The sequence below is a fragment of the Spea bombifrons genome, chromosome 11 (assembly GCF_027358695.1).
Source record: "Spea bombifrons isolate aSpeBom1 chromosome 11, aSpeBom1.2.pri, whole genome shotgun sequence".
NCBI classification, from domain to species: domain Eukaryota; kingdom Metazoa; phylum Chordata; class Amphibia; order Anura; family Pelobatidae; genus Spea; species Spea bombifrons.
Genome location: NC_071097.1, coordinates 23,646,614 through 23,672,342, shown reverse-complemented (window position 1 = coordinate 23,672,342; position 25,729 = coordinate 23,646,614). Strand labels below are relative to the sequence as shown.

The 25,729-nt window shown below is 36.7% G+C and overlaps 1 protein-coding gene across 2 annotated transcripts in view; it reads left to right on the top strand.

Annotated features, from left to right (window-relative positions):
* The window catches only part of PRKG1 (protein kinase cGMP-dependent 1), a 374,618-nt gene that overhangs the window by 301,129 nt on the left and 47,760 nt on the right, over positions 1-25,729 (top strand). For both annotated transcript variants that reach the window (XM_053451150.1, XM_053451149.1), the window contains exons 5-7: positions 9,610-9,673; positions 18,275-18,352; positions 19,064-19,158. In XM_053451150.1, the coding sequence (XP_053307125.1) occupies positions 9,610-9,673; positions 18,275-18,352; positions 19,064-19,158 (237 nt within the window). The remainder of the gene's footprint in view (positions 1-9,609; positions 9,674-18,274; positions 18,353-19,063; positions 19,159-25,729) is intronic.

The following is a 25,729-nucleotide window of genomic DNA, read 5'->3' as shown; positions in this document are numbered from 1 at the left end:
TGATTATGGGAATTTTACAAATATGCGCAATACAAATATCAAATAGAATTAGCCGATTATAAATCTCATATTTGAATATATATATTCTCATATATATTCTTAAAGTAAAAAGGTTATAAAATAACACAAATAAAAATAAGAAACATAATAACAAGTATTAAAGATTGTCATTTATCAGAGACACTGAAACATTTAAATGTTTCATTCATTGATTAAGATGTCTCCTTGTCCTTGTCTGGCACGCTGCATGACCTATCTTTAGGACTATTGATTAACAAATGGAAAATTAGTTTATGACCTTGGCCAATGTCTGCTGCCATTTCTAAAAATATAGGTGTCTGCAGTTAAGGATTTGGTTTATATAAACAATATTTTCCAATATATTTTACATTGCTTTAACAAACGTTTATCAATGTGCCATCTCCCATGATATTGTATATTTGCTACTATATTTGAATTTGCTACCCCGTATTAAATGAATACTGGGGTTCAAAATGTGATGTAGCAATATTTGTTAACAATATATGGTGTCTTTGGGGAAGGCTGGGAAGTTTAACCTCTAGAGCAAGCACAGCCAAATGGGTTAGATGCATAGCGGCCAAAACCAATTCATGGTTTGCTATTCAATGAACTGTCTAAAATAAAATCCTTAGGGTAGAGTCTATACAACAAACGCTAAAAATTCAACCAAAGAAAGCTGATGGAAATAACTGTATTTAAGCATGTAAAATTCATACATTTTAATTGAATTTTTTACACAACCAAAAATCAAGTATAAAAATTTGTTAACAGGTTTAAACTCTAGACAATGACAAACTAACACTGAGCACAGAAGACTAAAAACACTTTGTCACAGAGAAATTAAGCCATTTAATGCCTGCTGAAATTTAATATGTGGCTGCATTACATAAACTAAGTAGTGCAATGCATAATTATATCATTTAATTTATTAGTTAGTACTACTACTACTACTACTACTACTACTACTACTACTACTACTATTAGTAATAATAATACGTACAATTATAGTAAAAAATGAAAACAGGTTTTCAAAGGTGCCAGTATTGAAAAGGTTTTTCAACCCGTTCTATTGTCATAACTTGTTTAACTTCCCACTTAGTCCCAATATCTTAATTGTTTTCTGTTCTGCCAGTGTTGCTACAAAATTGCTACTTAAACTTTTTAAATTGCGCAATCCGATACAAATGTATCCATGTAGATTACAAGAGGGGTTTCACCAATGAAGACTGTCACACAGACCCTAAGCTAAAGGAATGATGGTGAAAAGATTCCAACACATTACAAATGGGTTTAAAAATAACCCTTACAATACTGGCACTGATTGAATAAAGCTATTTAATGCATTTTTGCCTTGTCAAGTTTTCCTTACTTATTCAGATATCCTTATTGCAGTTATTTATGTATTGCGCTATTGTTATTATATATTATTAATTTATATTTACCTTTTTCATTTAATTACATAGCTGTCATTTACACCCATATACTGTAATTACTACTCACATATCCATGCAAAACTTTTTTACATCAATATGGTGATATTGTATTGGGTTTCAAATGTATACCTACAGGTTGTATTTTTTTCTTGTATGAGTTTGTATCAAAGGGATCTTGGACCCTAGTGTGACAATGTTGTATTTCTGCAATACATAGACAGTGTGTGTGAAGAAAGAAGAATGAAGCCTCATAGTGCTGTAGATGGGAAACGTACCTTACATAGTTCTTTTTTAACATTTACATTGTTTTTTAAGCATACACAGGCCATAATCAGGGTAAGGGCTAGTTTTCCTCATATTCACCAGCTCATTCATGAACATATGCCTGACTATTTTGTTCACAATCTGCACAATCAAAATGAGAACCATGGCAGGTGCATTGTTATATAGTTAAATAAACAATAATTTAATTATTTTTATTTATTTTTTCTTCTATAATAATATCTGAGACAGGGCAACTTTCATTTTTCCAATATCTTTACTTCCTCCTACATTATTATTTAGTGATTTACAGTATATAGTGCCATCATGTTCGATAGCACTGCACAATGTGTAATCAGAACATAACAAGACGTTCATAACATAACTATTTCAACTTACAGAAACCAAGAAGCTAGGAGGGTCAAATAAATTTAACATTTTTATATTTTAACATTTAAAAAATGATATTGGCTATAAACATGTATATGGATCTGAATAAACAGCTGTATACTAATAAAAGAAAATATAATATAATTGATCTAGCATATATTGGTCCTATAACCAAGCAAGGTAGCTTAATTTACAAATGGCAATACCGGTTTTTAAAAAGAACTTTAAATACACAAAGGATTTAAAACATTGATGTATTTTCCATTTTTGACGAGTTAGGTTCATGAGAAATAAATGTATAAAAATAAGAGCATGTTACACAAGGGGGGAAAAAAACACTTTTCAATGCTTGGTGTCTGTTTTTTCTAAGTCAAGCAGAATAGCTTTTAGAGAGCACTGATGGAGCATCCTTCCCTGCTTCCTTGAAGTCACGATCATACAAGGGAAGAAGAAATGCCAGTGCTATTACTATTGTTCGTTACCCTTGGAAATTACTGTGACTTTTGACATTTGTATGAATGCAGCTACCGCATGGTCAAAGTGTGACTCATGAACAGAAGGTTTTTAATGAAAATTAGCAACTGAATTCTGTGTAATGTCAAAAGAAGCATAATTGCTTTAAAATAATTACAGTAAGTTAAAGTTGTTTTAAATAAAAAAAAACAATATGTTTTTGGCATGGGTGAAATGTCCGGATGTGACATGTTGGTTTTGTCCAGTAGTTCTCTGTGGGGTTAGGGTATTGGAGTCAAGTCAAGTTTAGTACAATGCGTATCTTAATATAAAATGCTTGATATATTTGTGTGGATCATATTGTTTTACATATTTTTTTTATCATACCTGACGTAAAGTGAAAGGACCCACGAAGTGGAAGGACCCACTGGCCGACTAGCATAGTAGCCTTTGGAGGTGTCTTAGGCCTATGTCAGGACAACATCATCAGCTGCCCCCTCTGCAACTCAATCCTTCTTCCAAGCACTGGTATATGACATCATACTATGGTGTTCAGCCTTTTAAGGGTGCGCAGTGTCGGTTGGGAGCTAACTAGGGAGACTGTGTGATCTAAGAGATCTCATTTTTAATTGGCCCAATTGAGCAGGGGCCATACAGGGTGCCTTGTTATAGGACAAATGACTCCCTGTTATGCAGCCCATGGACTGCCGCTCCGTGGATCTTGTGCAATCCAATAAACCGCTCCAGATTGAGCGATTCAGTGTGTGTCTGTCATGCTGCACGAGTATAAAAACATAACATGCAGTCATCAGTACACAGCCATGGCCTTAGTGTGCCAGGGCCGCCATGTGATCCAAAGCCCGGTCCCGACCATAGGTGTTTCTAATCAGCTGTATTCAGGCCCGGACTGGGACAAAAAATAGGCCCGGGCATTTAAGCCTGAGCAGCCCATATTTATTTATTTATTTATTTATTGTTAAAGCCCACCCTTCATGTACCACCTTTGCATTTAATCATTCACACAAATCATTAACACATTCATTAATGCAGTCTCACAAATCATTCAAGCAATTCATCCTCACATGAATTCATTAATTGTCATACGCATTCACACAATTCATCCACACATTTATTCATTCATTCATTCTCATACGCATTCACACTACCCCCTCTCTTCATCTTATCTGCCCCTTTTCACTATGTAACCCCCTTCCCCACTTCTCAATATGTAGCGCCTTTATCTATCCCCTCCCCCTTTCTCACTATCTAACCCCCCTCTGCCCCTTCTCACTGCACCCACCCCCCTCACCCTACTTACCTTGTTGCCGAAGCAAGCAGCAACTGCGACCGCGCCTGTGGCAGGGCAGGATTGACTTAGGGGCTAATGGAGCTGCAGCTCCAGGCCCCCACCTTAAAATAGGCCCACTCAGGACCGGACTGACTGGTACTATATGGCCGCATTAACGCAGAGCCCCTTAAGCCCGCCGCAACTACCCCCTCCTAACTATCTACCCTCTCCCTCTTTGAAGTTCACTTACCTTTCAGGAGTCCTGTGGTAGGGGTGCAAGGCCTCTGTCTCCCAGCTCTGCCACTGTATGGAACAGTATAGAGTGATGGGAGTTATGATGTACTTTTAGAGCATAATTAGATCATGAAAAAAGACATTGGAAATGGTACAGCATAACACCCATCACTCTCACGCATTTACCAATCCACACATATACCAATCCACACACATATACACCAATCCACACATATATACCAATCCACACATATATACCAATCCACACACATACACCAATCCACACATATATACACCAATCCACACATATATACACCAATCCACACATATATACCAATCCACACATATATACCAATCCACACATAAATCCCAATCCACACATAAATCCCAATCCACACATAAATCCCAATCCACACATAAATCCCAATCCACACATAAATCCCAATCCACACATATATACCAATCCACACATATATACCAATCCACACATATATACCAATCCACACACACTAATCCACACGTATATCAATCCACACACATATATACCAATCCACACATATACACCAATCCTCACATATATACCAATCCACACATATATACCAATCCACACATATATACCAATCCACACATATATACCAATCCACACATATACACCAATCCTCACATATATACCAATCCACACACACACTAATCCACACGTATATCAATCCACACATATACACCAATCCACACATATACACCAATCCACACATATACACCAATCCACACATATACACCAATCCACACATATACACCAATCCACACATATACACCAATTCACTCTCACTTAATGCTTTCCTACCTTTCCTTTCTTCTTTCAGCTTCTTCAGTTCCTTTCTTCTTTCAGCTTCTTCAGTTCTTCTGTCTTCTCTGTCTTCTTCCGGGTCAGAGGGCGCGGCTTCAGTGCTGTGCGCACAGCAGCTGTTGCCGCGCGGATCACAAGGGAGCGGTATCGGAGGTCTTTAACAGACCTCCGGCTCCCTTGAGTGATTTTAAGCCGGGTTGAACCCGGCTTAAAATCACTCAAGGGAACCGGAGGTCTCTCAAAGACCTCCGATACCGCTCCCTTGCGAGCCTGCTCCTCCAGCGGCGGACATTACTGTCCGTCTCTGGAGGGGTGCCGGGTGCCGCAAGTTGGCGGCACCCAGTGCGGACCGCCCCCCGCCGCCGCCGCCGCCCCCCTGGAGGGTGGTCGCACACCCCAAAGGTCGGCCCTGCCCTAAGGGGCCGGGAAGCCCCCACCAGGGCCGGCCTTAGGGGTCTGCGGCCGTACAGGGTTTAAATTAAACCATCGGGGTTTTTTTTTTTCAACTTAAAAAAACTTTATTTAACATGGAGGATGTTAAATAAAGTTAAAAAAAAACCCCGATGTTTTAATTTAAACCCTGTGCGGCCGCAGACCCGTAAGGCCGGCCTTGGTGGGGACTTCCTGGCCCCTTAGAGTGGCGGACCCGGTCGCAGTTGCGGCGGGCTTAAGGGGCAGGTGCCCCTTATGCCCTGCGTTAATGCGGCCGTAGGTAGGGTAGGGGCCTGGAGCTGCAGCTCCATCAGCCCCTAAGTCAGTGCGGCCCTGCCGTGGCCCGGCCCACCGGGCAAATGCCCGGTGTGCCCGATGGCCAGTCCGGGCCTGGCTGTATTAGTACAGTTGTACACAACTGCATCCCTAGAGAGGTTCAAGTAGGCCACAATATTTTGACCTTACAGCTTGAGCAGTCATCTCAGACGTCCCAGCCTGTTTGCAGCCTTTGAGTACAGGAGTCGTGCACTAGGGTTAGTGTCAGGAAAGGTTTTTACAGGCAGAAAAAGCTATTTTTGTTTTAGGCAACACTATCCCTTTAAGCATAGTATGACGATGCAGAAGTATCATTAGTGTTTCATATGCAACATTATTACATTTTGAGAGGCTCTAGAAGAGGATTATTGAACCAATTTCCATCCATCGACTCCTTGGTGCCTAGACAAATGATCTGTCAGCACGAGTTTATAACACAGATTCTTACTCTGTATATATTTCTGCTTCTTTGCTTTTGTTTTCATACAAATCCTGTCTGACTAGCCCATTTTGAGGCATTATAATTTTTTTTCTGTGATAATTCACAATTTCAATGAAACCAGGATTTTTGGTTATTTTTAATGCGCAAAAAAAAGACACATATGGACTTATGATTATTTTATGGTAATAGATAAGCAATTTGAACAGTTTTAATTATTGCACTACATCTGTTGCAAGAAGAAAACTCATCCTGTACCCATTCAGAACTCAGTTTTAGGATTAAATCCAGAAATCACAACGTGAGGATTTTTAATGACACTCAAGGTGTAAAAAGACATACATTGAAAATGGCAGGCTGAAACATCTATCTCTTTTCTTTTTTGGCACACCTGCTTACACAAAGAATCATTTTGGCATGATTTTAATTTCTAGCTGTATGTGTGGGTTTCTGCATTCATGCTGTCATTTACAATAATTTATTATTTAGGTAACTGCAGAGCTGGTGAGGAGTTTAAAAAGAAAAATAGGCATGAGATTTGAAAAGGTTGTATAGTCAAGGATCTTGAAATGTCTCTTTATGTTTGAATAAAATGCTTTGGGATATATATGTAATGTATTATCTTTCGTGTTCATTTAGTACTCAGATTTAGGTAACTTGGTTATTATTTTGCTTGGCTAGTTTCTTGCAGCTGGAATGATCTAGAAGTATTCCCCTGTCCAGTCGACTAATGGTTAGGATGACAGATTGTCATTCAGCATGTCATATAGTCTTATTCATTTTACATAGTATTAGGTGAGTTTTAACACATCATTGATGGATTGTGATAGAGGTGGACAAGTCAGCTGGTGGTACATCACAAGTCAGACGCAGGTGCTGGTCTATTTAGCCGTGTACAATCAAGAGGAGTCATTTTACCCATTTCGGCTCCACCTTGTACTGCAATACTTTTCAACCCAAACTGGCATATCCAGTAACATGTGAGACTACCTTGATATGTATTCAGACTTCCCATTAGGAGAAGAGGAAGTTAATATCTGACTAAAAGCATGTTGCTGTTACGTTTCCCATCCTTGGAATACCATTCACCTTCCCTAGAATAGAGCTAAATGCAAAAATGATTCAACTAAAGCTTCTGTGTGCTTTATCCAAATAAAACTTGAAGAGTGTTTTATACCTGTATGACACTTATTTGATATTTATCATATTAATAGTAATTTAGGTCACAGAGATTGACATGATTCATTCCTGTAAATCACCTGATCATAAGCACTTGTCTTCTCTCTCTTGTGTCTCGTGCTAACATAAATCTATTGGAACTTGCCACTAAACCAGGACTAGGACTATTCCTGAATATATTAAATTGTCTACCTATTCCTAATACTAAACTATTCATTTCGCAATTTGATACGTTTCACTGGTTTGTGTTCTTTATAGATAAGGAAAATTGATCTAGCCATACTGGACCAAGAGAAGCTGCAGTATTTACTTGAAGTTGTTTCCCTTTATTAGGCCAACATAGGAAATGCTACAATCACATAAACTTTTAAGACCTCTGAGTTCATCTTTTCTTATGTTAGGCCAATAAAGTGTATCAAATTCAACTAAAAACTCCATCTTTATGGCTAAACATTCAGTTTAGTATTCATGAAAAATTTGTTTTCTTAAATTTTTCATTGTTTAGTTTATTTTCTTTAATAAAAAACTTTAATTATGAATAGTATGACTGGAGAAGCAATTTAACTGAGAATCAATGCTTGGTTATAAGTATTTTTAAGGGAAAACAAGATACTGCATGAGATACAGTTGTATATTAACCATTACAATTGCCTATCCTATCTTCTTCCCCGGAGATTGTCCAAAATGTCTTGGTATGCTGAAGAATTAAGATTTCCCTTTCCTGGAAGTAAGAGGCCCAAACACCTTTATCCCTACTCCACCAAACTTTACAGTTGGCTCAATGAAGTCAGGCAGGTAACATTCTCCTGGCATCCGCCAAACCCAGACTTGCCCATCAGACTGCAACACAGAACACGTTTGCCCTGCTCCAGAGTCCAGTGGCGGCGTGCTTTACACCACTTGATCCAACGCTTGGCATTGTACTTGGTGATGTGAGGCTTACATGCAGCTGCTCTGCCATAGAAACTCATTCCATAAATGCATTTTGTTCCCATCATATTTCTTGTTAACTTGTTTTCTCAGCAGATAACATGAGAATAATTATACAACTCGACCATTCCCAATGGGAAATTTAATTGTAGCAGGAAACTGATAATGTTTAATCTAAAGTTGGCTGGGTATGCAACCATGTATCAATAATGACCATTTTTCACCAACAAAGATGTAAGGTACATCTAATGTTAGGAAGTCATGGATTTTGTACAAATTCGACATTCAATTGTAATGATATTAAATATTATGATTGGTTAATTGTTGTTGACACATGTTCCGCATAACTTATTCTACCAATTTAATTATGCGACAAAGAAATAGATTTTTGGCATCTTATCCTACATTCATCTACAGCACTTATCTTGACCATAACGAATTTTACTTAAATAATATATTTACCATATACCGAATAACAATTAAAACAAAACAAAACACTATTTGATGGGGAATACATGTTTGGATGAGTTGGGTGTGGAAACACTTGACAGGCCTTTTCATCCAACATCAGAAAATTAGTTTAACGCAAAATCACAAATGTAAGCGAAAAGAGGCAGCATGTCCGACATCTCTCTCTCTGGGAAAGGCTTGTATACACAAGATGTACTAACTAGATTTATTTTGAGATCTTTTTCTATGTTGGGCCAATAAAAGGTATAAATTCAACTAAATATTCCATCTTCATGACTACAAATTCTTACTTTGTTCATCTTTTAAATTAATTAAACCACCATAGAATATGTAAATATGTTGAAATTATATTTTTAGGAATTTTGTATTTTCTTCTGATTTGCTCCATTTCACATCAACGGAGTAATTATTACTACATGTCCTAACCACTATTATTAAACATTACTATCCAGTGATTTTCAGTCTTTATGGCTTCTTCAAGGAGCTATTACATATTATTAGGTGTTGTATCCATTTTCAGGAATTGGTTAAATATAAACATTTTACTTATCCTTTCCACACTGAAATGTTTTGGGTATAAAAAGACGCTAAAACTTGACGATTGTCTGCAAATCAGCATCTCAATGCTATAACTAACTGACAGTAATAGAATTGCTTTGACTGATTTATCCTCGTCATTCTCAATTTCTTAAGTAATATTTTGTCCAAGGAATTTTAGAACTTTGAGAATAGTCAAAACATTTATATTTGCCCTGTTCAGCAGGCACTAACAAAAGATACAGTGCACTTTATCATAGTAAAATGTATAAAAATTAGACATTTAGTAATTCAATTTGACAACTTTTGAACATATATCATTAACAATGAAGTAAGACAAATTTTTATATGATTATAAATATTATATTTATTTTTTTTGCAGTGTCCCTACATTCCAGAGCCTCCCTGAAGAAATACTTAGTAAACTTGCTGACGTACTTGAAGAGGTAAGAATAAAAAAAATTTTTTTGCTCAGGGCTGAACCAACCCTCTTATGCGTGATTATTGAATTTTCATAGATTCCAATGGGTCAGGCAGCATATCGTAAGGCTTAAAAAAACTGTTTATAGAAATGTTGGCCATTACTCGTCATTGTGAAAAGTGATTTTATAACCATAGCAACCAATAGAATGGTCCAGTGAGCAGGACATTTCATAAATAGCTGCCATGATAAGACCACCTATCAAACTCAAGAATCACTTTTTATATCCATACTTATTGCAGCATGTGGTTTATATATATAATAGCAAGGAAACGTAGGTGGTGGCTCATCACTGTGGCTTAACCGCTTCATGATCTTAGTATGTATTATTATGTCCTATAAATTCCTGAAACCTCTGATCACAGGTACTGCAGTCAGCATACTTTCCCCTCCTGAGAGGAATCAAAATGTGAAGGATTTTTTGTGAAAGACAAAAAAAAAACAGGAAGGGAGAGCCCTATCTGTCCTTAAAATATTATTTTTGTAGGTACACTTAACATGGAAAAAGGGAATGATGGTTGAACACTGATATGCTAAAAATGGCAAAAAAAGATCCTGTCACTTAGGGGTATGTCACAAAGGGGAGTGTCAGTCACAAAAGGGTTAAACTTTCTGATATACTCCTAAGGTAGGGTACCCAGAGCTCTTAATGTTCTAGAGGAGAGAAATATAGAAGTTGGCAGCAGATAACAACAATTTGGCCCATCTAGTCTGCCCTTTACGTGGTGATGGGCTAGCGATGCATGGGGCAGGGCTAACCACACACAACCTTTGTGGCCACATAAAGCTCCTCTGCTTGAAGAAACTGACCCAGAGCCCTGTCGATCAGGACTCCACACGGAGGCCTATAGTGAAACCTGGAGAATTCTCAGTTATGCTTACATTGGATAATACAAAAAAACAACATAGGATGAGGCCTAAGACTATGGTGCACAACTCCAGGCCTCAATATTTCCAGCACTGTTTTTTTAATTATTTTTTTCTTGAAAATATTTAGCATTTTTCAAGGTACACAAAGATTAATATTTGCATTGACAGAGGTTAAATACTTTTATTTAAAAGGCTCTTAGAGTATTATTTTTATTTTAAAAGTAATTTGATCCACTGGTTTGCTTCCTCAACCAACTCATGGGAAAAATGTGACTTCAAAGTACCATTTTTCTTTAAATGGATTGCCTGTTATGTTAGTTTTTCTTCCCAAGGCTAGATTTGTTTTCTTTTGTCCAGCTCGTGGGAGTTCAGTATTCTTATTTATTCAAATAATGTAAATCAGTCCCTGTTTGAAATGAACTCATTCCTAGGAGACCTATTTGTTTTTTTTAAGCAAGGCACATATGAGTATAAAAATATCATATCTACTTGTAAAGAAAAAAGCTTATTTATTTCATATTTTATCTCAACAAGTTGAAGAGGACATGTCACTTTCCCAAATCCTGTTTCTTATATTTTTTAGCGTTCTTAAAGGGTAAACAACGCCCTATCCTGCCACTCAGAATCGGCGTGGTGGGACTGAGGGAGCCTGACGTAACTTTATGCACGGGCTGGGGAGAGTTGGAGGAGCTGGTGTTGGGTGTCCGACTGGACAGGACCCCCCTTGCAATGTGGGGACCTCAGTGTTACACCAGTGCTCATGGAACAACTTATCCTAGTAGAAAAATATTATTCCATTTTAATTCACCCTTTAACCCCTTAAGGACAATGGGCGGTCCCTAAACCCATTGGAAACAATGGATTTTGAGCCCGTACACATACGGGCTTTGTCATTAAGGGGTTAATATACCCATTTCAAGTGAGTGCATTCCTCACCACGATGATATCCGTTTGCTTTTCTGTTTATCTTTTCCAGCAAGCCTTATTAGATTTCCAGCGTAGTGACACAGAGCGTATTTGGTCAATATTCTTGTAGCGATTTACTCAACACTTTGCACAGTTGACAGTCTCCCCTGCCGGTTAAACTATCCTGCTCAATAGCAGGCGTCAGCATCCCAAAGTAACCTGTAATAGTTACCGTGCCTGTAACGCCACAGGCGCCCTGCAAACAGGTAGACACAATTGACTTTCACTAGAATGGACAGTTAGGATCATTACAGCTGCTACTGCTATTATCTGATAACCTTTCAAAATGACAAAAAGAAAACTTTGTAGAAGCTGTTCCATGGACTTGAGCATTACAGCACACGTGATGCCTTGCTTGCAACGTGAGAGAATATTTTTGTGCAATACTGTCATTTATGGACTAGACATTTATGAATTGAAAGTTAAAAATATTCTGGCATGTGTGTTTTCGTTATGTACCCTTGAAATCTGTTTTTAAGATGTAATATGTACACCATTCCAAGGGCAAAGTTTTCTATTTATTCAAGTGCTTGAGTGGTTGAGAGCAGGAAGAACATATTTCATATCCTACATCACATTTTTAAATGCAGTATGTGATCCCAAAGTATATTGAAGGCAAAGTAATGTTTTGCCAGTGAGGGACAAGTAAAGAACAGCTTTTTATCCTACTAATTCTTTACTAGCCACGAGATGGTGAAAATACTTGAAACCTATGCAGTATGGTGATTATATTAATAGGATGGTAGATAAAGAAATATGTTGCTGATACCCTATACATTGAAAGGGTTAACATAGTCTATACCTGTTCCAGGGCCTGAATGGAGATTAAAATAAATGACATATGTGCAGTTTCCTGGTGGACACACATGGCCCCATGTTAAACATATACCTGTGAAAAAAAGTTTTAAAACAATTCAGTAAACTTTAACCAAAGTTACCAATATCACAAATCTGTATGGCTGCTGGGAAAGGAGAGCTGCCCCTCTCTTTAGGCCTTTGTTAAATGTGTATTTTTGTAGAACCGAAGTCCTGAAGTCTAAACACAGTTTATAGTTAGGGGGTGAATAAAACCGTAGTAATAAGTGATTAAAAATGGTATGTATCCCAAGAACTGAGTACATTACTTTTTTAGTTTTATCTTTTCTATACACGTATTTTTTTATTACTTTATTGTTAGCCAATCACTTAAGGATTCTTCAGTTAAAATTGTTATATAATCACTGCTTCAAGACACTTATCAAACCCTTCATCTTTCACTTACTCAAACATAAACTCAACTTTTTGACCTGGAGACGTATTTTATATTGTATTACAGTGGTTGATAACTTGGGAGTCTTTTAATGTAAGCAATGGCTTACAGGCAGACAATTTCTGTTTAAACAACCATACAATCTTTTTTCTCTTCTTTTGGAAACCTTACATGATTTATATTTGCTATTAAGCATATAGAGAAAAGGTCTCTCTAAGCTGTGAGAAGAATAAAAGGAAAACATAATATAAAAGACTGCTGTTGGCACATAAAACCAATTCTATTTCAATAAAATTTCTAGCCAGCCACAGCTGTGATACATGACTTTTAAGACAATACTGGAGCATTTCAAAGTATTGCATACATTTTATGGAGGCTCCAGCAATACTTTACTAATAGAACAGTCTGTGTGTTCTTTTAGAATCCTTAAAGTGAACGTTCCATAAAAAATGCTGACAATATATAATGTCAACTTTATTAAATTATACAATTTGGGTTATACTGATGGATAAATGTGAAGTAGTTATGAAACACAAGATAGCGGTTGTGTTGCTTTTCATCTATTAAACATTATAAATGGCTGGCCTACTGAGGGCTGGTCTGGCATCACTGGGCCTGCACAGATGTCTATGCGGCCCAACAGCTGCCTAACACGGGCCCACAGCTTACCGCTGTGGAGCTCTCACACTCAACGAGGCCCCTGGACCAGAGAACTCTGCAGATGAGGTAAGGGGGAGTGGGAGAGAGTGGGTGAATTAGTGAATGAGTAGGTGAATGAATGAGTGAATGACTGCATAAGTGTTAAGTGACAGAAATGTGACAGACAAGCTGCTAAGGGAGCAGAGGCAGGCAGCAGAGGCACAGGCAGGCTGTTCCAGGGGCAGAGGTGGCACAGGCAGGCTGCTTCAGGGGAATAGGTGGGACAGGCAGGCTATTAGGGGCAGGGATGGTAAAGACAAGCTGTTTGGGGGCAAAGGTGGCACTGTGGGACATGATTCTTGTGAAGGTGGGGTGCCCCAGGGTCCTGTGGTCTCTAGTTATGCCCCTGGTATGGCATATGGGCACATGAGCTTGACCACGCAAAACAATATATGGGGCTGCTGTCCAAATATTTCCAGGGCCGCTTCCCAGTCCGGTCCTGCAAATGGTCGATTCTCAGAGCAGCTGGGATAACATCAGAATGTAGATAGGGGAACTTCCTCTCTAAGTTTATTAACACTTATTTTTTTAATTGTAAAAAGTTTTGAACCTGTCCATTTATCACATTTCAACAAGAATGAAAATTGATTTTATATCTCAATGTAGACATGCTTATATCTTCCTAACCATTGTTCCTTAGCAAATGTTTTAAATGATGTCAAATATCCCAAATTAGCAAATCCACTGATAAAGCTTTCTCCTGAGTGTTAGACATAAAATAAACTACTTGACAAAATATGGTCTCATTCGCATATATGTCATTCTTTTTCAAATCCGTTTAACCTAAAAGTGTCAAGAGGATTGGTAAATCATTACAAAGAAAAGGAATACTTTGTTCAAATAGACATTTGCAGAACATTTATTCTGTTCATTAAAGCCTGCTGGCTGAATGCTTAAAATTAAAAGAGGTTCATGTAAAATACTGCGAAGTGCGAACTGCGAACTGTTATTTCAGTATACACCATGTCTGTGGAGAGCAGACCCCATAATCAGCACACAGTGCATTTACCCCAAACTGATTGATGCCTTCCGTCCTTAACAACATTAACAACATTAATGAAAATGCTTAAAGAGAAGCACTGTTCACGTATTGGCTCAGGATGACACCTTGTGGTAATACATTTTAATAGACACAACAGTGGGAACGGACTGTGTGGTGGATGTAGACAACACATGGTGTGGGGAGAAAGACATTTTTCCTGACAATAGTCACCACTGAAGCAAACAATCCATTAATGCCTAAGTGCATATGAATTTCCAAAATTTGTCAAACTAAAAAGGCATCAACAATTTGATTTCCTATTTTAATAAACCATTATATATATGTCATCTGTAGATGTGTCGTTGCACATGCGTGTTAAACAGTTGCGCACATTAATGCAGTAGTAGCATAAGATCAAATCATTGTGTCCGTACTTCTAATATATTTGTTGCACGTATTACAAAAGGACTTGCAAAGCAGGACTTTGTTCGGGTCTCCAGCGGCTCTATAATGTGTGTGTGGTTATTGCAAACCACCCTGTTTGTGATTCCTCTTCCTATATACTGTGCTTATTTTAACAATGCCTGGGAGGTAAATGCATACATTGAGCCATGAGTAACTACAGAACTCAATTCCTCTACCTCCCTCTTCTGGTATCTTCTCACTAGGGAGTAAACATGCTTTTCATATTGCACTCATGATTTTGCTTTCAAGTACAGAGATAATTTTACCGGCTGTGACTTTCAGGTGGATGACTATCTATGAATGAGCTTAATTTACATCATTTGACTTCCAAATTCTCTCTTGAAGTTGAGTGGTACTGCTCTTTTTGAGGCCTGTCTATACAAAAAAAGTAAGCCTTCATAAACTATTGTTTATCACGACCAACAATTACCAAACGTATCAAGCCATGGACATCACTCAATGAAAACATGTTCTTTTACAAAATGGTTTATAACATTCTAAGAAAAATCACCATCTATACTTTCAAAGATCCTGACCCATAGCCCTTTCACTTGATTTAATACCTACGCCTTATTTGTGTCACTATGAACATTTAGACATGGGCATTTTTACCCAAGCTTAAAAATAAGTTTGAACCCATTGCATTTTGTGTATTGAGTTGGCCACCAACATTTAATTAGATGTTGAAATTCATACATCTGAATGGGTTTTAGCAATGGTTTAGTGGTTTGAGTGGGTAATGCAGTTCCATTTACAAGGAATAAAAACAATGTGTGCGCACTGGGTGTAAGTTATTCCGCTAAATATATAATCAGTATTGTGGTGGCATTTCTGGAAAATGTAATAGAATCATCATTTACTTATCAAATGAAATCCATACTTGCCTCCCTATATTGTTTGCTGCTCTGATAAACACATCTTTTGAATCTAACATTCTTTTTAAAACTTAATGGGCTGAGAACACCGGCAAAGTATATGGCGGTATGATTGTAAAAAGAATTTCTACACCAGAGTAATAATGGCATCACGTTGCTATAAACCTGCAAATTAAAATGGGGACTGTGTGTTAGTCTGGGGAATTGTAACGTACGGAGAATTAATAGTGCTTTTTTACGACGATGCTAAGAGCCTTTCTACTCTATCAATAAAATATGTTGCTAAGAATGTTTATCAGCCACAATTTTATGGCTGTTCCTTCTAATAACAGCATTGTCCTTCTCGCTGTTTAAAGGGGAAGTCCCATTGGCAAAACAATATATTTTTCCTTGAGCATCAAATACAGTGCCGTAATACTTATTTTTTATTAAAAAAATAAAAAAAAAATAATTTCCTCCAGAAACTTTCATTGGTCTGAATGTCAGGCTGTGTGATTAAGACTGAGCAGTTCTATTGTTTACCACAGACAGTATGATAGGGAGTAGTGTTTATCCAGTAGACTGTTGGAACACACACAACTGACAAATATAGAGCTAAAACATTTATAGAAAGACTAGAACTGTTTTAAAAAGCACAATATTTAAAGAATTAAGCGATATCAGTAATAAAAATTTCATGTTATATTTGTCAAGGTATATGCTGCCTCTGTTATTGTCTTATGTGTAAAGTCTCTAAGTTATTGTATACAGTTAGCAAGTTAACATTCACAAAGAGACTTCTGCATATAGGAGCATACATACTACTGTTTTACACTTTAATCACAGAAAGTTTAAAACAGATGTCCATAATTACTTGAGAAGAGGGATAAACGTTACAATTTGAACCATGTACTTTATAATGCACTCTGTTGTAGACTAAAATAAATATAGTGATAAAGAATCTGGTATTTTGTAAACTTGTCTTACTTCTACTGGACTTTAAGGGGCGAGTCCTGCTTCAGAGAGCATGTCTGGGAAAGAAGATTTCCAGTGGTATATGCGAGAGGCACCATCACAGGGATATCAAGCCAGTGGGTGGTCTAGATGAATAGTATAAGACCATAACTTCCAAAGGGCAAATGCCACAAGGTTCCTCTGATCCTGTCCCAGGCGCCAAGATCCCTAGTTACCGTTCTGTAATAGTGATAATTAAATCAAATGATTTACTAAAAATGGTCATTTAAGATCGACATTGTGTAGTAGTAACTAAAACCCAAGAGCATGAGCAATCAAGCAATAGCATATGCCAACAACACAATGAAATGCTAGCAAACAAAAAATATGTGCTTGACAACTGTCTATCAAAGGTCCCAATAAAAATGACTTCTAATGATAAAGATGATCCATAGCAAAAGTGAAATATACTGATCGATTGTGTCGACCAATAACAACTCAGGGTCAATAGCAATAATCATAATTTCAGGTGATTAATGACAAAACAGCATGTACACATTGAATTGCTATCACAGACTTGTTACTAAAAGTGAAACGCAAAAGCCGAATCAGTTCAGGATCTTCTAAAAAGGAAGAAAGATTATTACATTTTATTACAGCTCTAAATGACATTGTAAAAGAGACCGAGGAAAGTGATCAATGCATGTTGACGTGCGTGTGATTTGATGTACGGGCTGCATAGAGCCCCTGGGAGAATCTGACTATGTGGTCTCTGGACGCCTGGACGGAGCACAATTAATTTAATAATGATAACGTGCCCTCCTATGAGACATGTATTGCTCTAGAATTTTTATATAGCTCATGTAACAGTTTATGACCAAACAACATGTGTAGAGATCAACGTAAAGGTTCTGTTCTACTAAGACTTCCCAATTATTGTCCCCTTGTGATGTTATCCAAATAAATCTTAGCAGATATATTATTTTATTATTTCCTCTGATGGTTTAATCACATAAAGACAACACAGAAACGTTTCAGATACGTTTCTATGGAAACAACCTATCTTCGCCTGCTTTTGTGTGACATTGTCATAGGCATTCCCTTAAAGATTATATATGAAAAAAATATTTCTCCTGATTTTACCATTTTACCTTAACACTCTAATACTATATTTAATTATAAAAGTGTTAAATTAAGTACGTGGAGCAGCATCTTACATTTTTGCAACAGGTAAAGCAAGGAGAGAACTTGTTTCCTTAGGAAAGTTATCAGGCACAGAAAAATGATAGGAATGAACACTAAATACAAGATCGCATGAGACATCGCTTGTTTCAGCGTTGTCACTTGACATCGTATTCACCATGAGATGATTGTATTTGTGGATGTATTTTGAAGAGTTTCCAAGTTTGGCTAAAGTGCACTACTTCTATTACAATGTGTCTCCAAGGAGTTATGTAGGCAATGGCCAGGCTACAAGGCAAATGCTAATAATAAGATGATTTTGTTTTCACTCTCTCTTTTTTGTAGACACACTATGAATGTGGGGATTATATTATCAGGCAAGGTGCCCGAGGAGACACTTTCTTCATCATCAGCAAAGGGAAGGTAAGTTTCAGCTCATTCTCTTGAAGTTCTAGTTTTATTTGAAACAATAATAATGCGTTAAGGGACTGGAAATGCCAATCACATATACCCTCGGAGCACTTTAAGGTTTCAGTTTATTACATATAATTAATGCCTCTAGCACTTTTTTCCAGTCCAATGGATTTATGTTCAGAAAGCTAAGGATGGTGAATCAGAGGTCAATAAATCCATCTGTGGCACAAAGTAACAAGGTTATACACTCTTTGCTACATGGTATACATTTTATTGGTTGGAAGAACTCCTGTGAGGTTCTTTAAGTGTTACATTTTAGCTGTGGACATTCATCTCATAACCTTATAGTGATCAAGGAAGCAAATTACTTTGCTCTATGGGATATCTGTAATAGTCAAAAACTGAGACGGATTAGGATTTAAAGCAGAATGTCAGGGCTCCATCACTCTTGGCACCATGAATTCACAGTAGAAGAGACTGTATCAATGATACATAGCCCAAAACTTTAAGAGAGCCATAGGCAATAGCTTGAGTGACATGGTAATTCCATATGGTGGTATAGATCCTTTCGTATTGTTTGTATTTTTTTCTAATAAATAAAGAAGTTACACATTTATGGACACGTGTTTTAGTTCATTCTCTGTATGTAACGCCTGTTTTCTGCTTTTGCATCTGTATGGGTGGGTAAATGTTCCCTTTTGTAAATTGGCTTTTGAACAGGTAAATGTCACCCGAGAAGAACCTCCCAATGGAGATCCGATATTCTTGCGCACACTTGGGAAAGGCGATTGGTTTGGAGAAAAAGCTCTTCAGGGGTAAGTACTGAAAAAATAACCGTTTTCAAAAATGTATTGGCACATATTACAGAAGGAAAAAGTAAGTTAACACTTACAAATATAATACAAATGCGTTACATAACATTTTATTTATAAAGCGTCAACAGATTCCAATAATGTTAAAAATGGCAATATAAAAAAATTGAAATGAATGGCACAAAATGAGAATAGGGCCCTGCTCTAGCGACATTATTATCTATTTATCTATCTACAATGCAGGTATTTGTTGGTTATAGTACACAAGGAATTTGTAATGATATATTAATAATATTCAGTTAAAACAACCTAATTTATATAAATATATAGTGGCGTATTTATCCGCTGCACAGCCTCATATCCAGACACAGCAATTTTACCGATTTTCAAAAGGTGGGCAAAAAGTGTAAAAATAAAAACATTTGTTAATAAGATATCTCGCTAGCTATTAATTATAATTATGAAATTAATTAGCATTTCAGCCACCAGCATTTTTTTAATTGTATTTGTGGTTTTTTTTTGTCTGGTGAAGAAATGAACAGATTTCATGCTTTCCATGGCAATGAACCTTAGAAAAGTCGCAGACCTTGTAGCAAATATAAAAAAGAAATAATATTTAATTGAAAAAAAATGTTTCACAGGGGCATTGAAAATGTAATTAAACTGAACACAGAGCTATTACTCGTTTTAATAAGGAGTTGAAAAATACATCTCTGGTGACTTACTAATTATTTTTTTAAATTATGTCATAGGAAACATATCTGTAATCTAGTGGCTCGGGGGGCTGGTGGGAGACTTTTCCTTAAGCCAGTTGGAAGTACTTGATATGGCTAGTCTATAACTGAGTTAATGATGTGCATAGTGGTTTTGAAAGAACATTTATTCTAGTGAAGCAGGGGGGATGAAGGTTTACTAACCTATTTTTAAGGCAGACCTGGCTACATTTGAAGAAAGGCACTCTTAAAAAGAGTGCACATCAATGCATATTTTAGATGTGCCCCCCTCTTTTTAATTTCTTCCCCTTGCAAATACTTTGAGCAATTTTGCAGAATCCTCCTATACCAAGGCTTCTTTCCCTGCCCAAAAGCTCCTAAGCTTGTAGGAGATGTGCTCAGCCCGGACACATCTGCTGTTTGCCAACGGGCACATGTCAGCAGCTCCAATGCTTACTCGTTCTAAAGTTCCAGGGGGTCTAGCAAGACCCCACATTCAAATTAATTTAAAGCAGACAAAAGGCGCACGAAAACAGGACTGTGGAGGGGAAATGCATTGCAGCTCTGGAGCTGCAGCTTCTCTTAGAGTTATGTATTTTTTTCCATACAGGTTAAAGAATGTATATTAAAATAAACACACAGTACTTAATATGCAGTCTTCATTAGGGCTGTTTGAGACCCTACACAGTTCATTTAACATTATATGAGTCTACGTCTTCTTCTGTGAATATGTGAGCCACCAGACCTCCATAGACTCACACAATGTGTCAATATTCAATTTTGTGTTTCTGTAATGTGCAGGCACATTTCTTATTTATATTCTTTGAGCGCTTTGTGTATTTTATATTTCTGTCATTGTTTCAATGGTTTTCCACAAAAAGAAATCAATATATATCTTTTGGGAGAACATAATCTAGTAGCCATCACGTTAAAGCTTTTGGTTTTGCTAGTAACAAAAGTATAGAACAGTAAACGAAACATGAAACTATTGCTTGGATGATTGAATAATGTTTTGTGAGTTTTATGTGTTTAAGGCTGTATGCCTAATAAATGTTAGAAGAATTATGAGTCTGCAGTATGCCATTACAAATGCTTCCATTTCATCCTACCGACAATAAAAAAATATTTTTTATAGGTTTATGTTTCAGCCCCAGAGGGGCTTTTTATCATCTAGGTGGCTCATCCATGCACAACTACCTGGCTACTTAGATGCTGGGTAGCACATTTTAAAATCATTTTCTAAATTAAATCATTCACTTCAAAGTGCCCCTAAGTGAACTGTTTTATTGACGGAAGAGAATTCTGTTTATATTGCCCTTCACCAAGTCACCTGAAAAAAAAATGCATGGCTCGCCATATTGTGCAAGCACCCAAAATAGAATTAGATAAATGAATAATATGTCATGGTAAATGCATTGTAACATTGAAATATATTCTATATTATTTTATAGAATTAAATATAATACCATTATAATATTTATTTATTTATATATTTATATAGTGTGCAAAATATAATAATAATAATAAAGCTTTCTTCATTTAAGGAGTAGAGAGAGGCTTCTGAGAGCTCTGTCTCTTCTGGGGGAGTGTTTTTGTTAAGGGGAGAGCAACATTCTTTGACAAGGACATTTGAGTAAATTAATTAAATAATGGGGGGTGGGCAAATTAAATAAATAATGAGAAAAAAATGTATAAAAACTCCATGAACATATAATATATTACAAGTTACATGATTAAATAATGGGGATAAAATGGGGAAATTAAATAAATAATGTAATAATTTTTTATAAAAGCTCCCTGAACATACAGTATAAGATATAACAAGTTACATGATTAAATAATGGGAGAAAATGTATAAAAGTGCCTTGAACATATATTATATAACAAGTTACCACAAATCTGCACACTTATTCAATAACTATTAGTACATTAATGCAAGATCTTTTACACTAAGCTGAACAGTCTATTTAGGGAACCATATTGTAAAGTCTCTGTTCTTTATCACCAGCCTCCAAATGTTGTGTATCTGGGACCTTGATGGAACTCCAGTAAATATCTATCCAGCAACCTAGAAAATATAATGCTATATTTCCAATTGGTAGTAAAAATTACTGTTACCTTATGCCCCCCCCCCGTCTCTGGGGCCAGGCATTCAATATGGAAATTATACATAGAAAAAGTAATCCATGGAATATAGCATTTGATGGAATCGTTCTCCAGAAATAAACTTAAGACTTACTGTTTGTAATTTGACCGAAACTATGCTCTATATTATTTGCAAAACCGTATGTGTTCTGTTTGCCCATCAAATATGTAAAAAAACCACTTACTTACACTGTATAAGTTATGCATTAGAATTGGAATAAAGAAGCATTGTTTCAATAGTTGAGCATGTCTACCTTAGCAAGGCAGTGGGCTGTTACAGAATCATTTATCAGGAGCATGTCTAACATGATTTAAGGAACTTTTTCAAACCTTTGTAAATGACTTGGCACAAAAAAAAATAAAGAAAAGAAAGAAAATGTGCCAAGAATTGAGAAAAAAAAATACAAAGCAATACAAAAGACATTTGTTGGTAATTTGGGTTGGTTTACTTGCCTTGAAAATTATTATGCAAATGATGAGACATTAACATGATTGTAGGGAATAATGACTTCCTTTCCTGTGTGGAGCAATTAGCACATAGAATGAATAATCAAATATCTAAATCGGGCATTCAGATAAAATTGTTGATTTAAGAATAAAATAAGTAATCCATGAATGCTTGACCATGTATATGGCTTGTGTGTTATTTTCTGTTTGTAGAACCTAATTATGTTTTGATATTTTTTTGGGGAAATATTTCCTAGTTCCCACTGCGTCTTGTCTAGTTCAGAATTTTACATTTACTAAAAACAAAAACAGCACTGGAGAGGAAGCCAACTTGCTGCCATTTTTTCTTAGGCTCCTTAGTGGTGTCTTGCATAGACACGGCTGCTCTAACATCCAGACTATTGAAGCCAGAACTCCTAGGATGGCAACGTTATGTTTTCAGAGGGCAATTTGTTCAGATTAAAGAATCGAAATTAGTATATCTATATATATGTATATTTATACTGTATATAGATATAGTGGATTACTTTACCCTTTTCATATTTACCTTATCTCATAATAGTGCTTTAGTGTCTAACAGATTACAGATTTTACAAAACAGACATTTTTTCCCCTGTTGAAATAATAAGCACTGCCGCTACTGATATTTATGTACAGAAGGCCCCTGGTAACAAAAATGCTAAAATGTCAAAGTGTTTTATATAGAGTCATCCATCACCAGACTTCAGGTAATTACGCACATCACTGGCAGGATTCCAACACCCTGTGTGTAGAACTACCTTTTAACCCCTTTTTATACTATATTGACATTCTTGATCCGGCAGCTGCCACAACATAAAGGGAAATGGAAACTCCCAATTAATATGGGCCATATTTTGGATTTATAGGGGTATATTGTAGTGGGACTGTATAATCTCTCATAACATTGGGATGTTTCTTTAGATCTGCCACATGTTCAGGGTAATAAAAAGCTAGATATAATAATGTGTATAATAAGATGAAATACATTAGTGTGTGGTCGAGAAACCGACAGCAAGGAGGGTGGTAGACCACCCCAGAAAATAGGAGTGTTGTGATAGACATGTACTAAAGAGGTTAAATAGCTGAAACTGTAGCATGTGTTATTTAGGATAAAAAGACAACCCAATGTCAATAGACCAGCACGACATTAACTTGTCTGTTTTTAGGATTCTCACAAAGAAAGAATTTGATGACGGATAAAAACCATTCCACCATCTAGTCTGCCCATTTCTCCTGCTGTAAAGACTCGGTCCTTAGACAGTCTTTAGTCTTGTCTTACATTGAGGATAACAATATTCCCACCCCATACATATATTTTAATTCCCTCACAATTTATGCTGGGACGCTGTTCCATTCATCTCCTCTCTCCTAAGCCTCTGACCTTCTAATTTGTGAAACATAGTAGGATGTAAGGGAAAAGGCTGTTTAATAAGGCTAACAAATCGTAGTTACCTGGTTCTCCTGAGACTAGTATAGCTGTATGCATTCCTCTGTGAACTCCGATCACATCAACACATCAAACAAAAACTCTACTCAGATTGCCCTGTCCTTTGCTTACAAACGTAATTGCTAAAATAGAACAGAATGATCAAAAGTAGTAAAACACAAAAAAATACAATAGCTTGTTTATCCAGAGACAATGTGTCTGTCCGCTGAGCTGGAAGGGCAGAGTTGAATATCTTAGCAATATAGGTATTCATGTACAGCAAGGTGATCTGTCTTATTTTTAATAATTTAATTAATCTAAATAGTATTTACAGTGGTGTATTTAACTCCTGTGCTGTCCTAGGCCTGACTGAAGGCAGTGCCACCGATTGCCCTCTCCGTGGTTGCTTTCCTAGAGTGGAATATGATGTCATATCCCAATGATCCATGTTTTAAAGCTGCACAGTGCCTTTTACTGCAATGTTACCAAACAAAAACGACATTTTTGTGCAATATAATATAATATAATAGTTTAAAGGTCCTCGAGTGATTTTAATAGACAGAGAATGTTTAATTTGTTTTTATTACCTGTGTATGCTTTATTATTTTCTCTTGAGTGTTTTTCCTTGAGAGATGTTATCACTATGTCACGGAATCAGCTTTTTTCTGATTGTACAATGCTTACCTTTCATGGAATATTCCGAAGATTTTCTATATATTTAACTATTATCCTTCAACATCAAATCATTTAGTTTACAAAATGACGTTTTATAGTTACAAAACATTGCCTTATTTTCAAATGAAGATTGTTTTATGTATGTTTTATCAACGTTCACATTCTCTAGCTAGGTAAGTATAATCAAGTCAAAATACACTTCAAAATGTGACAGCCCAGGAGCCTACTCATGCAGAATCGCTTATTGTGAGATGAGCTTTGCATTTGTGCCACAGGCAGGAAAAATCTATTCTGGGCAACAGCTATCCTTTAAAAAATCTATTTTGATTCCATATTTAATAGCGTACTTATCGGTGAAATGACCACTCCACACTTATTCTTTTCTTGCTTCAAATATTCAGATAAATATAGTGTCAAGTGGTGCAAATAAGAAGTATTGAAATATTAGGTAATTTCCTCCCTGTCTGTTTTTTTTGGCACATCTTTATTGTCCTGTCTGATAATTCTTATGCAGTGTAAAAAAAATTGCATGATGTCATTATGATAAATTCATGTGAAAATGTTTACATTTCAGCAGTTTGTCCAGTTTTACACACACCTGTGAAACCACATGAAATCAAACAGTAAAAGCTGATTTTTTTTCACTTACATATCCATGTCTTCCTTCCTTTTTATAGTATACCGTATGAAATATAGTATAAGTATACAGCCATCAGTGGAGTGACTGAGGATAACGACGCACTTTAAGGCCAGCAGCCACCAAGTAACGTAAGCGTGGCCACCAGCATAAACAGTCATCAGCCTCACTCTGTAGTACCTGATCTGCCGCAATAGTAGCAGATTGGGTACGCATGTGATGCTATCATCCAGTGGCCCACTGGCCATTTTCCTGGCTGGCCAGATGGCCGGTCTGGGCCTGCAAGTAAAGTTAAAACCAATGGTTCCAATCTCTCATCACTAATGAGGTGGCATTTCTCCTGCTGCATTTTGTCAGGGCTCTTCAGTGAGAAACAATGTCCCAAGTTTCCAACCTTGTGTAATTGATATTGTTTTCATTGTGCCATCTCAGAAATCACAGACTCTCATATAAATAATGTGAGAATTTAGCTGCTGACTTATAATTGCATCTGTTAGTTAGCCCGAGTAC